We start from the raw sequence: 22,216 nt of genomic DNA, 5'->3' as shown, positions 1-22,216 counted from the left end.
CTCAACAAATTACTTAACTTCCTGGTGCCTCAGTTTCATTATCTGTAATAAGGCAAAAAACAGTGTCCACCCCAGAGGGCTGGAATGAGGTGTTCAGTAAGTGTTAGCGACTTTTTAAAGTTTGACCATCCTACACTATTTCCATCGCAGCCACAATAACCCTGGAGTATGAAAATAGTGACCAAGTGGACTAGTACTTCTTAGCTTTTTCTGATTTAATTCATCTGAAAACAACCTTCTGGTGTTCCCAGTTTAGGAATGCTTCCCTTTACCTAATAAACTCAAGAAGCTTCTAAGCCCTCCACACTCATCTCACACCCTGAAAAGGTAGACACACACTCACAGGCACACATGCGCACGTGTGTGTACAAAGACCCTTGCTAAGCTGACCCCCTCTGCAGACACCGAGCTCTGCCACTTTGTGCCATGCCCAGGCGGTAACTGCAGTGACCCACTTGTCTGCCCTCTGAGTGTTTCCCATCCTTCAAGGTCACCTCGAATGGTTCCTCTGGAGAGGAACCGTTTCTACGTGCTTCAGCACCCCCTGGATTCTCGCCTGTCGGGAGGCCCCAGTTTTCCTTCGCCGTCTGGGGTGTCGTCCCCCTTGCTGGAGTGCGTGTTTGTTGGGGGGAGTCTGATGCATGGCGGACGAGTCACTTTTCATTCCCGATCTCCAAATGAGGGGTGGCCGAGGTGCTTGACCCCAGCAGCAGACAAATGGCTGTCATGAGGAAAACTCTTCTGCATGTAACAAGTTGGGAACTTGTTCTAGTGACGGCTGCTTGGCAGAAAGGCAGTCTTGACCATCTGAGGGGGGTACCGAGGTAACTCCCCAGGAGGCAGCGTTACAGTGTGGGCACTAGACTAAGTCAGTGGTCGAAGGAAGGAAAGGACGCCAGAGCGCCTGCAGACCTCCCGTCAGCCGTAGCCTGTCAATGGCTGACGTGTAACTGAAGTACGGAACTCACTTATAAAGAACCGTGCTTTACAACCATCTCGCATTTTACAAGTTACCATGAAATTCCTTAAATAATGGAAAGTAAAAAGTATGTATATCCTAGTATTAAAAACAAATGAAGTGAAAAAATAGAAATAAACAGTGGGCTCCTGGACAGCAGGTTCTGGGAGGCGGTGGTGGCTTCGGCAGAGCCTCGTTTTCCCATGACTCCTCCCGGTCACAGGGTGTTCCGGGAGGACACCTGCCACCTGGGCCACAGACGGCATCCTAGGAGCCTAGGGGTTTTCCTACTCATGCGTCCTTTTGCAGAACTATTTTAGGTCTCTGAGCTGTGGATAAACGAGACTACCTAAATCTAAACAATGTTGTTTAGACTATTTACTCTCTCGAGGAAGGTTTTCCCACTCTCCAACGATACGGGCAGATGATTTTATGGCGATGTCCCTATGAGAGCTCAGGATCCAATTCTCTCATCAGGCCGTTCTAAACAAACAGAACGGATTAACAATGTATTCTTGCGGAAAAACAAGTGCGTGATGGAAACGTGCAGCCGCTCCTACACGTGCCACACGCACAGCTCGCTGAGGAGCAGCGCTGCCTCGAGCACAGTGGCCTTCTGAAAGCACCTGCTGCGGGCACACCGGCTGCTGAGAAATCCACTCGGACAGCATCCAAATCGAACAGTTCTCAGAGACTTCCCGTCTCTCAGACAGTCAGCAGGCGGACTGAACACACCTGAGATCTAATTTCCCCACGTCAAGCAGGGGTATTTATGTATGCTCAATTAAGTTTCTGACAGCACAGCTGGACGGTGAACATTTAAAATTTTGCTTCCCTGTTGCTGAGTCAGGGTGACACAGGGAAAACACACCTGTGGGGCACCAGTGGGTGAGTGGCAGGGCAGAGGCCTTACGGTTCCGGGAGTTTAAGGCACTGACCACAAAGAGAACTCTTTGGCAACAGAACCAGTTTTTTATTAGAATAAAGGAGACAAAAAAATTCAACTGATGGGTCAAGACTGGGAGACTGGGGATAGATTTGTGTTTATCTCCCTTCTTAGTACAAGGATAAACTTGTAAGAGCCGCCTTTCAAGCTGGGATTTCCCTCTCTAAGGCAAGTGCAAAGCATCAAGGTAAAATAATTACCTTCTCTGGCCAGATTCCCAGGTGGAAGTAGAGCCGGGCTTGAAGGAGGAGGAGCTGCACCTGGTCCGGGTACATCGCCAGATACAGATCCAACGAGTCTCTGAGGAGCTGGTACGACTGGTCGATGCCTTCCCTGGGGGGAAGAAATCTGTCTTACCCCGCCTGCTTGTGAGCCAAGACCCTCTTGTTCAAGGCCCAGGTTTGAAATGTAATTGACACAAGTCCATATGTTTTATCATTCTGATTCTTCCTTTCTGTTCAGCAAATAGTTACAATGCTCTTAATAAAAAAAAATACACAAGAAATATAAATTTTGGACCCCACTCTGGCAATGGGCACCAAATTAAAATCAGAAGCATGTTCATTGTGTAGTCACCTCAATCACACTGGACGTAATTGTAATGAATTCTGAGTATGTGGAGCACACAGGACTTTTCAGGCACGAGGCTGTTCTGTATGATACTCTAACGGTGGACGCGTGGCATATACATTTGTCAAAGCCCACAGAACGTACACCACCAAGAGTGAACCCTAACATGAACTGTGGACTCCGAGTGACAATGACGTCTCAATGGAGACCTGTCAACTGTAGCACATGAACCCTCTGGTGGGGGACGGTGACGGCAGGGAAGGCTGTGCATGTGTGGGGGCAGGGATGTATGGGAACTCTCTGCACCTTCTGCTCAGTTTTGCTGAACCTAAAACTGTTCTGAAAAATAAAGTCTATTTAAAAAAAAAAGAATTCTGCCAGTAGGCAGAAAACTATTACTACAAAGTACAACCTTCTATTTTCCCTGAAGACAAATTTCCTTTGACTCAGAAGCAAGACAGTGTCATACTTTTGATTGTTTTCTTATCAAAGTGATAAGAAAGTAAAAATTAAAAGATGACTAAGCAGTTGGACATGAGAACAGCCTGCCCCCCCTAAAATAATCTGTGCCAGTCTCAGATATTCCTGTTTCAGAAGAACGCTTTCAGCATTTGTAAGGAGAACGTGCCCAGGTCCACTGCAGAGATCTCAGAGCAGTCACTTAGCACATCTTAAATCTGGATAGCACTGTGTCACGGGGACCAGTGTTTTCCCCAGTGGGCAGACGGTGCGGATATGCCGAGTGTGCCACCCAGCAGCCACTGCCCGGCCACATCATAGGCAGGCTCATTAAGTACAGTCCTCGGTAAGGCACTCTGAGCCTCCAGAGACACACACTCGCACAAGTACTGGCAAACCAGAAAAACCTTACCGCTTTCCCAGGCTTAAAAGGTTCCCCACCATTCGCTGCAACACCTTCTTTACATTGACCACCCCGTACAGCGCTGCGGTCACGTGCTGGCCGATCAAGTATTCACATTCTTTCACTGTGAGCTGCTTGCCTTTTCCGAAAGCATCTATGTAGATGTAGTCGAAGATGTCCAGGGTCGCCCTATCCAAGAGTGCGCGCAGTTAGCCAACCTCAGATTAGAGCCAGACAAGGCAAGATCTAAACCCCAACAAGCAGCTCAAGTCAGAGACTAAATGTTAACACAGCAGCATTGCTACTTAAAATATCAAGGTCTCAAGTTTAAACTCTGACCTTTTATACACCTACTACCGTGTTAACATTGCAATACGCTGATATTTAAGGAACAGTACTGATAAATGTCATCTAATACAGTTTTTTAGGGAGATTAATTTTAAAACTCGTTGCCAGGAATATCTATCACAAGTCTGGTTGAGAGAGTATTTACGGAATGCCTGAGGCGTTCCCTGGATTAATTCCACAGATTAGCACTAGCGAACGTCTGCGGATCCCGGGCCCCTGGAGGCTATGAGACAAGTCACAGCGCTCGGACCCACAGATATTCTGCAGACAAGTTCAGGTGGTCACAGGTCTGCCGAGCCCATCATGGCCTCAGGCTGGGAACATGCTCCAGGCCACGGAGAGCTGTGTCCCTGGACTAGATCACATTGCTCCTCCCGTGGAAGCGCTGTCCACAAACCATGCTCTCGTGTGAGTGGAGTGGTGGGAGGCGGTCACATGAGCACGTTCTCATGGCATTACCCAGTACACTCTAGGAGGACTCCTGAGCCGTTTGGGGACGTGGGGGTGTCTGCTTCAGGAGTAGTTCTGTTTTTTTTTCTTGAGCAACTGTTTCGCTTTGATCTTATGCCCACTACAAATCACGTAGGAGATTTTCTCTCGGGTGCTAAAAAAGCCCAGTTAGATTTCTTCCTTGAGTCATATTAATAGCCCACCTTTAGCAAGACATATATAAATGTTCCAGAAACAAGGAATGCTCTTCAATTCTTTTTATGAGTCTAGGAGAACCACACATATACACACAAATCTGCAGGCAAAAATCCTAAATAAAACATAAGCAAATCAAACATAGCAATGTATTTTTAAAAATCCATAAGATTAAGTAAGATGCACCCCAAGAATGAAAGGAGAGTTGGACATCAAGAAATCTATTTCAGCACATACAGACTAAAAGAGAAAAACCATATGATCTTATTAGTAGACACAGAAAAGAGATTTGGGGATAAAAAAAAATCTAATGGCTAGTTATTAATAAACTCTTAGCAAACCAGGAATTTAGAAGGCAGCTTTGATAATCCTAATGCAAGGTATTGCCCCCAAACATCGTGCTTGATGGTGAAATTTTAAAGGCCTTCCATTTGAAGTCATATCTAAGGCAAAGGTGCCTTCTATTCAACTTTGTACAGGAGGACCTAGCCAGCAGAGTGAGACAAGTGTAAGAAAGAAAAACACATGGGGCTGGCCCCGTGGCTGAGCGGTTAAGTTCGCGCACTCCGCTGCAGGCGGCCCAGTGTTTCGTTGGTTCGAATCCTGGGCGCGGACATGACACTGCTCATCAAACCACGCTGAGGCAGCGTCCCACATGCCACAACTAGAAGGACCCACAACAAAGAATATACAACTATGTACCGGGGGGCTTTGGGGAGAAAAAGGAAAAAATAAAATCTTTAAAAAAAAAAAAAAAAAAAGAAAGAAAAACACATAAGGACTAGAAAGAATGAAGAAACAAAACTGATGCAATTCATAGACAATACGACTGTCCACACAGAAAAGGCAAGAGTTGACAAATTATTAGCACTAATAATTTATTCAGCAAATTATCAGATTAGCACCTGAGCTAACAACTGTTGCCAATCTTTTTTTCTTTCCTCTGCTTTTCCTCCCCAAATCCCCCTAGTACATAGTTGTATATTTTTAGTTGTGGGTCCTTCTAGTCGTGGCTGATTTCTGAATCTACAGAAGAGCAAAAGGCTAAGAAGAGCCAAGGCAGTTATGAAGAACCCCATGTGGGTCTCAGCGTACCAGAAACTAGGACTAATGGCAAAGCCACAGTAATTAAGACAACATGACCCTAGTGCAGGTACAGACAAGCGAGGACGCGAAGGCCTGCAGCCCAGCCGCTGGGTCACGAGTGTGCACTCTCCCACTATCTTCCCTGCCTGTCCCTGGGGGCAGAGCCCTTTATGGGTCTCAACGTTTGTTCTGCCAAGTGCCTGGGGTGTTAACAAATGATTTCATTGTTTGTTTGCCCTGTACTGTCTGTTCATTGTAGCCCAAAAAGGAAAAATGATCCTCTTACCACACACCAGTGTACTCAATAATAAGTCACTGTGGTAAATAATATGGTAATTGGTGTTTTAAATGCTTTCTATCAGGCAGAAATCCTCGGTGGATTATTATACAGGCATTTAAGAACATTTTAGAGAGATCTGGGGAAAGAGGAAGACCCAGTACGAGATGGACTGACTGATCAAGGAAGCCACCGAGAGGCATGAGTCTACAGAAGCTGAGCCGGGCTGCTGAGGACGGGACACTGTGGACATCACTCATTCACATGCATGAGTCTACAGAAGCTGAGCCGGGCTGCTGAGGACGGGACACTGTGGATATCACTCATTCACAGGCATGAGTCTACAGAAGCTGAGCCGGGCTGCTGAGGATGGGACACTGTGGACAGCACTCATTCACAGGGTCGCTAGGAGTCTGAGCCAACTTGACAGCACAGAAAAAATTTAGGGAGAGGGAATGAGCTGAAACAGCATTTTTCCCATTTAAAATAATGGAAAATGGGTGCCTGCTATCCAATAAAGAAAGCATCCAATTCATTTTAAGAACAGATCATATTTGGAAAACAAGGGAAGCCTGGACACAGTATTTAAAGAAATGTATAAAGGTAACGAACTGTAAAAATTTGCACAGAAATAATAAGTACTTGCAAACTAACTGGTGGTTACCTCTGGAGAGGAGAGGAGGGAGAAAGGGGCAAGGAAGAATCCCCAGGAGGCTCCAACTCCATATGGGTCTTCTTTCTTACACTAGGAGGCAGAAATACAGAGACCAGGTACCATTTTTTTATGTAGGCATCAGAAACTCTACTAGCTGTGCAAAGCACTGACATCATCTAATCCTGCAAAGCATATTATGGAAAACATTAGCCCCATTTTGCAGAGGAAGAAAGTGGGCTTCAGAGGCAGCCGAGGTTTACACCCAGTCAGGCTTCAAAGCTCAGGGACGTCTTTTCGACTGCTCATCACTTTACCACAGGCTATCACAGCTCGCCATTAGGAAGCAGTTTCAAAGAACAGGATATAATTAAATAACTTTGTTTCTTTTTCCTCTAAATGGCACATTTAAAGACAAGATTTTTCTACCTATTTGATGAACTATTTCTTTCAGAAAAGCTAGGCTACAGCTGAAAAGGAGCTTTATGCCCAATAGGACACCAGGTTTAAAAAAGAGAACAAAACAGAACTCATTAACCTGCTTTAGAAAATGTACATCAGTCACCAACCTGGCCTAAAACAAGCGTCACTGACGATGAGAACACGAATATTCGCTTTGTAGTTGAATGAAGCATCTGGCTACCCTGTTCTCTCCCCACCCTTGTGTGGGGCTGGGGGAGGAGATTTTATGGAAGACTGAAACTGAGAGTGTCTTTAAGAACTCTTTGATCTGATCTGCTATGGAACAAAGAGACTTTGAGATCCCCACAAGACCTCGAACTCCTAGTCCTATGGAAAATTAAACTTCTGACTTTGCGATAACAGTAGATTCACATGCAGCTGTGAGAAACAATACAGGAAGACCCAGAGTGCCCTTGTCCCACAACCAGAATACCGATGCTGACAGGCAAGAAACAAAACAGTTCCATCACCACCTGGTGCTCTCTTCAGCCTCAGCTGAGTTACACTTGCTCTCAACACAGTGGAGACCAGAACGAGTCAGAGATGGCTCACCCTTCTGCGCCCTGGCACCATCTTAATAAGAAGTGGCTTGGGAAGTTGACAGGCTCCAGTGGGACCCCCAACTGCCGGGCAATTGTCAAGTAGAGCAGGGACATGCTGATTGGGATTCCCGTTCTACGGATCAAAACCTAAAGGAGAGAACAATGCTTTAGCTTCACAGAAATGAACCATATCTTCTCATTCCTTCAATATACTTTCTTACGAGGTTCCTGTTGTGCATCAGGCATGATGTTAGGTTTTAAGGTTTAAGTGGATGACTATTTTCTTTATTTAGATCAGGGGTCCACAAACTACAGTTCGTAGGCCCAATCTCACCTACCACCTGTTTTTGTATGGCAGGCATAAAGAGTTTTAACATTTTTTTAATGTTTAAAAAAACAGTCAAAAAATACTGTTTTGTGACACATGAAAATTATATGAAATTCTAATTTCCATGTCCATATATAAAGCTTCACTGGAACGCAGCCATACTCATTTGTTTTGTACTGTCTGTGCCTCCTTTCACACTACAAGGGCAGAAGTGAGCAGCTAGGACAGAGAGCACACGGCCTACAGAGCCAAAATAATTTACTGTCTGGCCTTTTACAGGTGAAGTCTGCAGACTCATGATTTTTAGGCCCTCCTTCTTCCAGAAGGAATTGAAGGCCATTTCAAGGAAAGTGTGTAAGATATGACCAAAGAAAATACAAGTAGCATAGAGCAAAAGAACAGATATGAAAATGGAGCCAAGTAGGAAGCAAATAAAAACTAAGCATCAATGACATAGCTGGCCAGACTGTCTCCAGCTTTGCAGGAACTGGGCAAAAAGAAGACCTCATCAGTTTCACGCTGCTGTTCATACAATACAGCTGACAAGACAGAGTCAGAAAAACACCCATTTCCAGTCAGGAATTTCTCTCAGGGGTTTTCATATAGAGGACACTCGGTGACAAAACAGATAAAATCCACAGCAGTGTTCTTACAGGAGAGGCAAAAATGAGTTTCACTGGGCATTGAGAGATGAAAAGGACACAGTATTTGCTTTCAAGAAATATACAGTTTATCAGAGATGAGCTTAAAATATTATTATTTTTTAATATATCCACATTTACCTGGTGCATATATAAGTTCAGGGCATTATAGTAATCCATTCGGTTCCCCTTGAACTTCAGTTGGTCATAAAGAACATAGTTCATGGCATCCAGCACCTGGCTCTGGAGCTCTATTTCCATTATCATGGAGGATTCGCCTGAAACACAGAGATCTACTCTGAGGACATAAGCACAAATAAGGCTGTGACGAGTGTCCCAAACCCGTAATATGGTAACGTCCTAACAATACTCATCAGGTGTTGCCAATCCACGTGGAGAAAAGAATATGTATTTCAAGTCTTTTGCATTATTCAGGTGAACATGTGGTTGATTGCCTTTTTGTGACATGATGAGAACACACTGCAGAATTTCACAAATTAACCAATTACTCTAGGTTCTTTTACAAATACAGCTGGATCCAAAGCAATTCCACACCTGCCTTGAAGGCCAAGCTGGGGTGTCGACTGTTGATGCCCCGGAGAGTTTTGCAAACTAGCTCTACGATGCTGTCAATCTGGGCCTGGATGTCTTTGAGGCTGATGTCGGAGAGAGGATTGCAGTACTGGTCAATATAAATGGCACCTGAAAAGGAGCAAGAATTACAGGATAAATTCCTATTTTCATCCTGTTCTTATTAGTTTGTCACTTATCCTAGACACCCAGGCCACAGCCCTTTACGCCATCCCACCAGATGAGCTTCACATCCTGGAGGCCAGGCCTTGCTGCTAGGACACTCAGAAGGAGCAACAAACATTTTCATAACAAAGGAGCATAGATTATTTTTCTTTTAAATAAACCAACCTCTCTCAGAGGCCATGGACTCAACTGCACGATACATGGCATATTCCTATATTCTATTGCAAAGAGAGAGAAATGTTATCAAGGTGATCTTTTCAAGCTACTTCTCTTTCCCTAATTCTCTCGCAGTTCAAAATCCAACAACTCCAAAACCTTAATGGGATAAGACAGTTTCTTTACTTAAAAAAAACAAAACAGTTGACAGCCTCACTGACAGATACGCCTTCCCACACGTTATACCTCTCGGAGGGGAACCAGTCAGCGGAGTTGGGAGGTGACTGTACTTTCACACTAGACAGTTACGCTCAGGGGCCTGCAGCTACAGGCTGCACAAAGCACCCTGCAGACCCTGCCTCCTGGAGATCAGCACTCTTCACGGCCTTCGGTAATTCTGCAACCAGAGAAGGAAGGGCTAACTTGATTATGTGGTTACAGGACATCTTCACTTGGGAAGCCAGAGAGTCATTTTAAACTCAAGAGGTCTCAAACCAGCTCAGGATACTGACCCCCTACCCATACGCTACGGAGCTGAAAGCAGCTGAATGGGTGGCAATCAACCTAGACCCCAGTTCCAGTTTTGCCGCCAGCCAGGGACTGGCTCCTGGGCCTTCTGGGAACCAAGCTTCTGCAGCTGCAGGCTGAGGGAATTTGCACCGCCCTTCTCCGAAGCCTGTTCCACCCTACCGCTCTGACTCCTCGACTTCATCAGTGCCATCAGATTATTCTACTCAGTCACCAAGCATCAAAACCCGGAGCCAACTTCCATTCACGCAACTACTTAAAAACCTCAAAGGCTTCCCAACGCCCACAGCACTGATTTGGAAGGGTTATTTGAAAATTATAATATTACTTTATATTTAGAAGATGAAAAAGAAGTATTTGTTTTCATAAGTAAGCTACAGAATATAAAGCTTGTCAAATCACTCTCGACTGTGGAATACACAGAAGGATGACTCTCGACTCCAGTATGCATATTAGAAGATTCCAGGGTGGGGAGGATATTTTATTTTCGTGAACAGAAACAGATTTTTCATTTCCTTTTGGATAAGACTTTCATATACTCAACAAGAATCTGCACTAGGCACTGTCAAGAACACAGTGATGGCAACGTAAGGAGAAGGAACGCAAGAAACTTAGTGACTAGTCGGAGAAACAACCTGTCCACACGTGAGACAGAAATGATGTGGTAGTCTACCAGTCAGTGCTGCTTAGTTCTGAGGGGAGTAGATCCTGCAGGTCAGTGAAACTTAACGGAAGTGAGACCTGAACTGAACTTCCGGAGGGTGAGTAGGATTTAAGAGGGAGTTCTGAGGAAAAGGGGTACCACAATGTGGATGTGAAGCCAGGGCTATCTGTAGGGTGCCACTGAGGACAAGGGCCTGGCTGGAGCAAGTGGGACATTTTGTAGAGGAACGAGGAAAGGCTTGGAGTTGTGGGGAGGACCGAATTACGGAGGGCACTAAAAAGCAGGCAGAGATTTAATAAGAACGGCGATCAGCGACCACACTGCCGGTTCACATGGAGTGGTGAAAAGGCGGGGTTTCACAGTGGACCAGCAGTGGTATGTTGGCTGACTTGAGGACAGGAGGGCGTGATGCTCGTGAAAGCAACTATTACTCAGAAAGCTGTGGCTGAGAGAGGTGGTGACGGCCCTCCCAAGAACAGTAATAGAATGGAGACATGACTGAGAAACATTGGAAAGGAAAAAATCAACCAACTGGGTAAATCACTGGAACAGGGAACAAAAGTGAACAGTCGTATCTGTATTTCATAACCTTAAGTTATGGGAGTGTTTGTGTAATATGCTAGGAATTTTAAATAGTTTTTAAAAATAAAGTCACATTTTGTTCTTGTTCAATTTAGCAGGAACAACAAGTTATTCCCTTCATTTTGCCTGTCCACTTGACTTCTTTCTACTCACTTCTCATTACGGACAAGCAGACTCACTGACGCGCGAGAACATTTCGTCCTCATTAAACTCCAACCAGAGAGGTCAAGGGATTTGCTTGGGGTCACATGAAGGCAAAACTGGACAAATTTATTTCTGATTTGGAATGATGCTTTAAAGCTTTGAAACACATCTTTAGAAAACTGGCTCTTCAGCTGACAGGTAAAGATTCTGACAAAATCTTAGCTCTAAATTGAATAGTTTTGCCTAGCTAACCGATCAGACCTCCAGGAGCCTGTGGAGCGCAGTCCCCCTTCCCCCTGCTCCTGCATCAGGGACAGTTTCCACTACTGCTCTGAAGGACAACTTAGCTGCGTATCGAAACACTGCTGTTAAAGTCTCACCTTCAAGATACGATTCATAGTCATCAGGCTGCTGAAGAAAAGCCTTAAGATTATTTAAAATTTTCTGTTGTCGTAAGTAGTAAAGAATTTTTTTTGCGTAGTATTTCCAGGTCAAAGCTTTTCTGGAAAAACAAACAGGTCAGTAAGAATTAAGATACTAAAACTTTCAATTATCTGTTTTTCACTTCACACTAATCATACCATGTAAAGAGTCTACTTCATGAGAAAAATACAATTCGTTCACAATTACAGAGCAGTTATTATCAGGGAGCAGAAAGCCCCATTTAGGACTTGCATTTGTGATATAACACTGAATGAGTCATGCTGAAATTCAAGAAACAGTTATCTGTTTGCCTTCAGATTGAGTGAATGGAAATAAAAGAGAAACCTGACAAGTCAGGGGACCGGCGGGGGGGTGTCTCGAAAGACAGGGCCGAGGGGTCTGGAAGCCTGTGCTGGCCCCTCGGCACCTGCAGCTTTTCTCCTGCTCCACTCACTGCCGTTTAATCTCATCCAGTCTCCTGGTTTCAAACAGGATCCACACTGACAACCCCCAGTTTATTTTCCAGAACAGAATTCTCCCCTAAACTCCAGACCCACATACCCAACTGCTACTCCTCCTCCCCACTCGAATACCTGGCGAGCACCTTAGCTTTCTTCCCCTCCCAGAGTCATCCCCTCTCGGATAACGGCAACTCCATCACTCCAGTCAGGCCAGAAACCTTGGAGTCATCCTTGACACCTTGCTTTCTCTCATAAGCCACCTTCAATCCATCCATCAATGCTGTTAGTTCTATCTTCAAAACAGTGAACACGTCTCACTAACTCATTAAGCCACCAGCATCTTTTGTCTGTGTCCCAGCATCCTCCTCCTCACTGAGCTTCCTGCTGCAAACCTCGTCCCTCACAGTCTATGCTCAACACAGCAGCTAGAAGGCTCCAGCCAACAGGTCAAATCACAGTACGAAAATTCCCTGCTCCAAATTCTCCAATGGTTTTCCACCTTGCTCAAAGTAAAAGCCCAAGTCCTACCCTTTAAACTCTTGCCCCATTACCTCTCTGACCTCAATTCCTACTGTTTCCCCCCTTAGTCCAGTCCCCAGCCATGCCAGCTCCCCTGCTGTTGCCTCATCACGCTAGGCCAGTGCTCCCCTTGGGCCTTAGTACTCTCAGTTCCTTCCGACTGGAACATTCTTTGCCTGGAGAGCTGCCACCTGTGCCCTCACCTCCTTTCAGGTTTTGACTTAAACGTCCCTTTGAGTAAGGCTTTCTCCTACCTCCCTATTTAAAACTGTACCCCCCAGCACTCCCCTCCCCTCCTCCCTGACTCATATTTCTCTATAGTGTTTCTCATTTTCCAATGCAATAAATATCTTATTTTGTTCAGTGCCTACTTCCCCACTAGAGCGTAAGTTCCATGAAGGCAGAGTTTTTTTGTGTTGTTCAGTGCTGTACCCCCGGTGCCTAGAACAGTGTCTGGCACATGGCAGATGCTCAACAAATACTTGGTGAGTCAACGAGATTCTTCACCAGATCTCCCAAATACACACAGCGTCATGGCAAGTAGGAGGGAGACAGCAATCAGCTTATCTGCCTGACTTCATAAAGAAACAAAGGACTCTCACTCCGCAGGGAGTAAATGAAAATCATCAGAGCTACATTTTACCAGCTCTTTAACTTTTGAGTTGCAAAATATGTCAATCTAGACAACTACATGAAACAAATGAGTAGCTTAGTGAATTTTTATAAGGCAAACATCCTTGTATCTACCACTCAGGCCAAGAAACAGAACTTTGTAGACACCCCAGAAGGCCTCCACGGGCCCTCCCCTCCCGCCTCCACAAGAATCACAATCCGCACCTCTCTGGTCATCGCCACCTTGCTTTTCTCTATAGCTCTCACCAAATGTGACTCCCCAAACACCCAGGACTAGTCTGCTCTGACGGCTTTTAAGTCTCCGAACCTACAGGATCCCTCTACATCTTTTTCTCCCCTTGCATTTTATTTGTTGAAGAAACCTGGTTGTTTGACCTGCAGTTTCCCAGAGTCTGGAATTTGTTCACTGCCTTCATATGGTGTAGTTTAACATGCTCTTCTGTCTTCTGAATTTCCTGTAAATTGGATGTAGAGGCTTGATCAGATTCGGACTCCATTCATTTGGCAAGACTACTTCACAGGTGGTAACCAGTTCTTCCATCAGGAGGCAACCACACTTGACTGCTTCCTTTTGTGATGTTAGCAGCCACTGCTACTCAATGCCCAAGTGTGTTCATTCATTAGCGGTTACAAAGGAGCGATATTCTAATTCGACCATCCGTTCTTCATTTATTAGTTGGCATACCCCTATAAAGAATAACTTTCCCTTATCTGTTGTTTGGTCCCCCAATGGCATAGTATATAAGAAAGGCAAGGTAAATGCTCATTTCTTTCCTTTTATTTATCATTTTTCAAAATAATAATTTAGGTTCTTATTATCCTCCAAAGGTGACCAATTAGTTGCTCTTAAGTATTATTATGAACTCATGGAGCTAAATATATTTGATGCATATCAATCCATTCTATTTATAATCCACACTGATGCTATTATCCAATGGAAGCCTCTTCATGTTGGCCCCTGAATGCTTCTGACATGAAGTATTGTTACTTTTCTTGCTATCTGGTCCAGGCTTCCAAGATGCTCCAAGGCTCATCTTTTACATTTCCTGCATTGGACCTAGAAGCAGCCATTTCCCCAAAAACCCTGGTGGCTTCTGATGGGGAAATGGTAGATCAAGACCACAATCTGGGTACTAGGGATAATCATTTCTACTAAGTTGTTGCTGTTGCTAGAACTTTTCAGTGGAGATAGTAAGCCTAGTGTGCATATGTGTGCACGCACACACACCCCCTACACATATTTAAATATAAGATACCTCACGAGTTCCTACTGATGTTTCTGATTCAAATTCAGAATTATACAGTTTTTACTTTCTTCTTTTTTTTTTTTTTGCTGAGGAAGATTATGCCTGAGTTAACATCTGTGCCAATCTTCCTCTGCTTTTCTCTTTTATGTGGGACACCTCCACAGTGTGGCTGCTGAATAGAGTAGGTCCACACCCAGGATCTGAACCCACAAACCCAGGCCACTGAAGCGGAGAGCACAAGACTTTAACAGCTCAGCCGTGGCGCCAGGCTCTCCCTTTTTCTATTTTACATCTATATCTTTTTCCTTCCAGGAGAACCCTGCTTCTGCAGTAACATAATTACTCGTTTGCTTTATTCTACATCTCTTTCTCTTATACACAAACACATATGCACCAGCCTCAGAAAAATAAAACCAATATTTTCATCATCTTGATGATTATTGAAAACAGCTAAATATTTTGCTTATGTTTTCCCCTATTCTCTGCTTATTCTTTTAAACAGCTGTACTGTTTCTACATTGTCAGGGCTTAAGGCTACTACATACAAAACCTTCTACTCTATTAACTGGCATTTGGATTTAAACAAGTACTTAATGCTCACACTAGTCCTTATGTCAATGTCTGTCTGATTATTTCCGTTGTCTGAAGCTCGTTTTCTAGCACATTTCTCGGGAAGAGCTCAAAAGTCCCCGGAGTTCCGGTGAGGTGATTAGTTTGTCTGCAGCCTTTATACCTGGAAGTTAGTTTGGCTGGATCCAGAAATCCTCCGCTCACATTTTCATTCCCTGAGTATCTTACATACTCTTTTTTCCTCTGGCATAGAGAACTGCTGTTGAAAAATCTGATGATATTCTGATTTTCTTTCCCTTATAAGGGACTTCATCATTTTTGCTTGGATGCCTAAAGGACTCTTCTGTCTTGAAATCCAACAGTTTTACTGAAATACATGTCAGTGTTGGCCATTCTGGGTGAATTTTCTCAGGTACGGTGTATACCCTTTTAATATGCTGTTTCAAATCTTTACTGCAGAATGCACTCTTTTTAAAAAAAGAGCACAGAGAACACCATAAATGCAAATTGTTTTCAAATATCCAGGGATTGGAGCTTTAGCATTTGCAGAAACGACCCCTCTCCCTCCTCATGTTTTCCACATCCAAACAATAAGCTTTGCCAGGAATGAATACGAATATGGTCCTTCATGGAAACCAGTATCCAAACATATTTACAAATGTGACAGTATTCCCTGTCATTTAAAATCAACCCTATTTTAGGTTCAAAACACATATATCAGGTCGAGGGGTAACATATTTATGATAATTACTTCTAAAAAGACTAAAACAATGTATGTTCTTACTGGCTGTGCATAATCAGTCTTTTTTGCTAATCTGATAAGTGAAAAAGCAGTATTTCATTGTTATTCAACATTTCAGAGTGAACTTAAAGGTCTTTTTACATGATTGCCAGACACCTGGATTTGCTCTTCTCAGAATGTCATCCTGCTATTCTTTGTCCATTTTTCAATTTCTTCTTAGAAATTTTAGGCATTCTACTGACTTCATTTACGGTTTCTTAGGTCATACAGTTTATTTTTTTATTGAAAAATAATTTGTCTATATTCTCTTACTGCTTCTGCATTATCAGTCTTGGTTAAGGAGGTCTCCTTAGACTGTGCATGAAGTCTCCTATTTCCTTGAGGGATTTTCAATGTGATAATTTTTAAATTCAGGTTGTTTAATCTTTTGGAATTTAATTGCTTTACATGATGCAAGTTTTACTTTCTCCCAGATGGATATTCAGTTATGTTCAATACCATTCATTAACTAATCCATCTTTTCCCCTCCAAGTTTAAATATATTATTATCTTTTACAGCTGGGACATGAACTATCCTTTGCCACTGATGTGGCTATCTACTTTTATTAAACATTGTATGTTTTTTCTTTTTAAAGATTGGTCCTGAGCTAATATCTGCTGCCAATCATTTTCCTTTTCTTTCTTTCTTTTTTCTTCTCCCCAAAGCCCTCCAGTACATAGTTGTTTATTCTAGTTGTAGGTCCTTCTAGCTCTGCTACGTGGGACGCTGCCTCAGCATGGCCTGATGAGCGGGTGAGGTCCATGCCCAGGATCTGAACCGGCAAAACCCTAGACATCAAAACAGAGCATGCCAACTTAACCACTCGACCATCGGGCCAGCCCCTGTATTGTTTTCATTACAGTTAGCGTTATCATATGTTGCATTATCTAGTGATGCAAGTGTCCTGTCGCAATAATCAAAAAATTTTTTTCTGGCTCTTCTTTTGAATTTATTCTTCTGTATACATTTTATGACAATATTATCCAATTAAACATACCAAAAAACTCTCCTCTCCCAAAACTCTTTTTGGATTCTAAGTGGAATGGCACTAGGTTTACGTATTAATTTCAGAAGAACTGACACTTTGTGATGTTAAGCCTTCCCGTTCAAGAACATGCTATCTTTTATTTTAGGTTTTTCAAAAACATTCTATACCCTGACCTAGGAAACCCATTCCCAGGAATCTATTACTCAGAAATGAAACCACTAGAAACATCACCTTTCACAGTAACGCAAAATGGAGAAGAAAGCGGTCATCCATCAATATTGGGAAGATTAAAGAAATTATGCTATATACTACAAAACCGCATGCAGCCATTAACAAAAGTGAATTCGATTTTTACCAGTTGATTAGGATAGATTTCCATAAGGTAATTTTGAATGAGAAAAAAAAGATACAGAAAAGTACCTATTTTATGATCACAATTTCGTGAAATAATGATTCCCCCCCACCCTTATATATATCAGTGTATATTAGTACAGAACAATACAACCTAGGTTGTCATCGTAATTACAACGGTGGGGGCAGGGAAGGCCAATACAAATGGAGTAGGGAGGAAGGGAAAAATAGCATAAATAAGAAAAAAACAAAGTCTGCACTAAACAGCAAATCAAAACTAAAACAACCAATAAACTCTATGTATGATATTACATTCACGGATTTAAAAGTATATGTGTATATATGTAAAAAAGACAGGTCAGCTTTTATTTTTAAGGCTTCACAACACTGACTCTTAGATCATACTTCAAATCATTTATAGATAAACCAAAATAGAAACGGAAAAATGACCTCTGCACTGAACTAACCCAAGGCCTAGAACAGTGACACATCTTACCTCTCCTACGGTTGTGTCACTGATAGGTGTTTCTCTCCTAAACCCCCTTAAAAACAAGGAAAACATCTTAGGCCTTATTGGTGAGATATTTCACAATGATCTCTCTTAAGGAAGATGCTAAACAAGCAGTTTTATCTTCCATCACTAGTAAACATTTCCAGAACTTTTAGATCAGAAAATCTTTTTCCTAGGTAAGTTAGGCTGGAAGCCAAGTCATTTTTCAGTTAACCTGGAAATTAACCTTTGTAGCAGAAAATATAAGGCATAAAAAATTTTAAGCAACAACCAAGAGAAAATGGATTCTTCTTGATTAGCAGAGATAAAAGAAAGGCTCAACCAAGTATGTATAAATGTTCATGGCCAAAGTAAGATTATTTCTTAGCAAAATTCAGAAATTGTAAGAAATCATCCATTAAATTAAGACATGCCTAAAAAATTATTTTTTAAAAAAAAAGATTCAATTCATGACAGGCAAATTTGGTGGTGGTAGGTGGAGAGCTGTTAAAAAAGAAAGTTTATATTACTCCAAAGACACAACAGACACAAGGGCTGGGAGCACAGAGCACATAGTAGGACTAAATGCTAATTTTCTTTTCTTTCCAAAAGGATTTCTGCACAGTTTCTTTAAACATCAATTGCCCCAGTGTATTTACCTAATTTACGGAGAATTTCTAAAAAAAATATAACTATAGTAACACATGAAATAGTTGGAAACAAAGTGCCATGGTTTAGCCACATACAAATTACAGCAATTAATTCTGGGGTTATTATTCAAACAAACAAACAAACAAAATGTCTGCTAAAACTATGGCTTACCTTCCTTCCATATTTAAGATACACACCAGTTCATCCTCAAAAAATATCTCTGGTCCCTCAAGATTCTCAATGTCACTAAAACCATTACAAGGGACCTACGAAGAAGACATATACAAACAGGCCTCAATAACAAGTAATAATGTTGCTGTCACTCTCATACACAAATCTGAGTTGCAAACAAAGATGCTTGTGTTCACGGAAGTGGTACCAGCTATCCCACACTAACTTGTACCACCCACCCTGGGTGGAAAGTAACATGCAAAGTAACAATTTGTTCAGATCTTCATGTTAGTTGCAAATTAATTATGTTTTCATAGCCTAGAATTTCTGCAACTGATAACTCAGAGTTCTAATGTGAAAAAAAAATAGCTCTGAAAAAAGAAGTAGAAATACAAAATCTCCTAATTCACAATACCTATTTTGTGCAGTCTACGCTATACTCAACTAGGAGAGGAGGACCAGAGAGAGAAGTCTAGTGCTTTCCGTAACTCAACCCACTGCACGTGTTTTCTCCTCTGTAAATTGAGGTGGTGGTACCAATGAGCTTTTGTCCCCTCAGTTCAATACTCTATCGCTTCTCTCATTTTTCTTTTTGATAGTAGCCAGGAAATTGCATGGCAACCTGTGTGCATGCAGAGAATGCAGGAATACAAGGGTCCTGAGCCAAAGTAATCACCCCCCGACAGATCAATCTTAAGTATACTCCTGCTATGTTCAAAGTCCTTGACAGGCTTCTAATTAAGCAGTGGTACAGGGAAAAAGGGAGCTAAGGAAAAAACACAATTCATCATTATTAGACAAAGGCACAGGGTATTCAAAATGCACACAAAACTAGCTCGACTAGAAGTAGAGGCTGCAAACTAGTGGCCCATGACCAAGGGCATGGAACACATGTAGCACCCAAATACATGCGTGTACAAACACATTTAAACCAGGATTTAAAATCAGTGATTATGAATGCTTTTAGGCAGTTTATCCAAAGTAGAACACAAATTTCATCCATTCCAACATTAACAAACATTTATTTACAGAAATGAAGTACTCTTGGGAATATCTAGCTTTATTCTCCATACAGGAATAAGGTCAAATTTGTCCCAAGTTCAAATTTTCCCTTTCAAAACCTGAAAAGCCTTGAAAACACTTTAAATATGTGAACTCCATTAAGTAACAGTAACTAAAATTAGAAAATAGGAATTCACCTTCAGTAAACCAGGATAGTAAAACAAATCAGATGGGCTCTATTTCTAGACCCCCAATGGGAAATAAATTTAAAATATTAGTGTGGAATATTTTCCAGAGTTACAAAAAGTTAAGAATCAGGACCTGATGCGGAAACATCTGTGAGATACTTTGTGGAACGAAAAAGACCCCCCAAACCCCATGCATTTCAGCAATATTCAAACAAACAAACAAACAAACTTATCAAGATAATGAATGCAAGACAACTTAAGTGAGGCAGTAATAGTTCTGATTTACAGATAGCTTTCAATCCTGTTACCTTAACAAATAATGCAGTTTACTACTGTAAAACCTGCAAAGCCAGAGACAAGAACCATATTAATTTTGGCAACCCTTCTGGGAAAACAACTGGGTGAAATTTATAGTGTTCAATCATTGATGATCGCCCAAATCATGCAGAGGTTGCAAAAAAATATGTTTAACCCACTTGCAGAGAAATAATGCTGATCTGGATTCCCTCCACACTGTGTTACAGGTCCCTCCCTCCCTCTCCACCCCCATTCTCTCTCTGGCTTTAGCAAAGTCAAGCTGGCAGGGACAAACGGCTTCATGTTGTTGGAGAGGAGGAAAAGGACACAAGGACTCTTGCAGCCGTTTAAGTGAGCAAGGGATCGCGAGAGCACTGAAAAGGGAGCTATCCAAAAGCGCTCTATGTATGAGCTAATGCCTCCAGACCCAGACGCAGACACCACAACCAGGCAGAAGCTTCGAGCGACAGCAACAGATCCTTACGTGCTCTGAAAAGAACCTCTTTGAGAAGGAGGCTACAATCTTCCGGGCTTCTAAGCCAGCTTTTTGCCGAACTTTATACTCCTCCAACCAATTGACGTAGTCGGTGGGGCTGTAGTGTTTCATAAGGGAAGGCCACCTACAAGGAGAGAAACACCCCCTCAGCTTCAGAGAGACTCAAAGGCAGGCGCGCAGGCAGACACGAGTCAAAGACAGCCCGGGAAAGCAGGAGGGTTTGGTGGTCGGGGGTGCCCCCGGCGACCGCCCTAGTTCCCATCTCCACCCGGCACGCGCGCACCCGCTCACGGTGTGACCTTGGCGTCGCGAAACCAACGCCGCGTCTCCACTCCCCATCTATAAAATGGGGACAGGCGCAGCAACAATAATAGCGACGACAATGACAGTTAACATTTACTGCGCGCCTCCTAAGAGCCGGGCCCTGTGCAAACGCTCCCTACACATCTTCTCATCTCACAACCATACAGGTCGGTCTCAGGATCACCTCTCAAAGTCGATGAAGGGGGCTCAGAAAGGGGAAGCCGCTACCCCCAAGGTCATCCGGCGAGTGTGCCAGGGCCAGATTCCATCCCGGGTCCCCCACGGAAATCTGCGCTCGCGGCCACCAACCCGGGGATGCTGCGCCCGCGGCTCCACGGCGGAGGATCGCCGCATCCCCGGATCCATGTAAACATCCTAGCACAGAGTCGGGCACAAAAGAAGCGCGCGGGCTGGACGCGCGGTGACACTACCGTCGTCACCCTTTGGGGAGGGCCGGCGGCCGGGCGCCCCCGAGGCGCAAGCTGGGCCCCGAGGGTCCGCGCGCCGGGGCCCCAGGGGCCGGCGGCCTGAGGCCTTTGTCTGTCTGTCCGCGGGAGGGGGCCGGGGGCGGCGGGGGCCGCGCGCGGGGCCGGGGCGGCGAGGCCGGGCCGGGGGCGCAGCGCGGGGGCGCGGGCGGCGGCGCTGGCTCACCTCACCCGGAACTGCTCCTTCCACACCTTCCCGCTGCTCTGGCACAGCTCGCGCAGCCGCCGGCAGGTGCTGGACACGCGGCCGATGTCGGCGGCCGTCAGCGCGCCGCTGCACAGGATGTACTCCAGCACCTCGCCCGGCAGGTTCACCAGGCAGCTCAGGCCCGCCGCCTCCGGCGCGGCCTCCTCCGCCAGCGCCGGTACCACCTCCATCGCGCTGTCGACCGCTGCCGCCGCCATCTTGTCCGCGTACCTGGGGCCGCCGCGCGCGCGCGCACGCCGGGGCGCCCCGCCTGGCCCCGCCCACCCGGCTCAAGGGGCGGGCACAACAGCGCCCCGCCCACGCCCGCGGCCACGCCCCCTCGGCCCGGGCCGCGCGCCGGGACTGCGCTGCAGCCAAGGAAAGGAAACGCGTTTTGGGAAACAGCTGCGCCGTGGGCCCGGGAGCCGGGAACCGACCGTCGTGGTAGCACGCATCTTTCTCCTGTGGGCTGAGCGCTTCCTGTGCATGAGCTCATCACACTGTCCCGATAACCCTAGGAGCTGTTATTCCGCCCAAGTCACAGATGGGGAAACTGAGGTTCTGGGAGATGCACAGAGTTGCTCAGAGTCCCTTGTCCTAGATTCTAATCCAGATGCGCTTGACTTCTGCTTGACCGTAGTAACAACAAACCTAGTATTCTTGAGTGGGTACTGTGCCAAGCACTTGACGTATATTCTTCAAGGACTCCTCATGTGAGCATTCTAGAATAGGTACCGTAATTATACCCATGCTACAAATAAGGAAAGCCAGACTCATACAGGTGGGAGTCACTGGTTCAAAGTCTCAGAGACAAAAAGTGGTAGA

The 22,216-nt window shown here is 44.3% G+C and overlaps 1 protein-coding gene across 15 annotated transcripts in view; it reads right to left on the bottom strand.

The window, feature by feature from the left end:
* Window positions 1–21,707, bottom strand: part of FBXO21 (F-box protein 21) — a 40,523-nt gene extending 18,816 nt beyond the window's left edge. For 3 of the 15 annotated variants that reach the window (XM_070627139.1, XM_070627143.1, XM_070627140.1), the window contains exons 1-10: window positions 21,371–21,676; window positions 20,405–20,540; window positions 18,434–18,528; window positions 11,528–11,649; window positions 8,873–9,019; window positions 8,459–8,595; window positions 7,359–7,495; window positions 6,357–6,437; window positions 3,346–3,525; window positions 2,105–2,237 (exon numbers count right to left, since the gene is read on the bottom strand). In XM_070627139.1, the coding sequence (XP_070483240.1) occupies window positions 2,105–2,237; window positions 3,346–3,525; window positions 6,357–6,437; window positions 7,359–7,495; window positions 8,459–8,595; window positions 8,873–9,019; window positions 11,528–11,649; window positions 18,434–18,528; window positions 20,405–20,540; window positions 21,371–21,609 (1,407 nt within the window). In that variant the 5' untranslated portion in view covers window positions 21,610–21,676. Of the gene's footprint in view, window positions 1–2,104; window positions 2,238–3,345; window positions 3,526–6,356; window positions 6,438–7,358; window positions 7,496–8,458; window positions 8,596–8,872; window positions 9,020–11,527; window positions 11,650–18,433; window positions 18,529–19,931; window positions 20,075–20,404; window positions 20,541–20,903; window positions 21,244–21,370 lie in introns of those variants that run through there. The other 12 variants (XM_070627141.1, XM_070627147.1, XM_070627149.1 and 9 more) reach the window with 10 other exon arrangements.
* Window positions 21,708–22,216: the final 509 nt, after the last annotated feature.

Source organism: Equus przewalskii, chromosome 7 (assembly GCF_037783145.1).
Source record: "Equus przewalskii isolate Varuska chromosome 7, EquPr2, whole genome shotgun sequence".
In the NCBI taxonomy this organism is placed as follows: Eukaryota; Metazoa; Chordata; class Mammalia; order Perissodactyla; family Equidae; genus Equus; species Equus przewalskii.
Note: the sequence above shows the minus strand (reverse complement) of the source record. Positions and strands in the feature narration are given on the sequence as shown.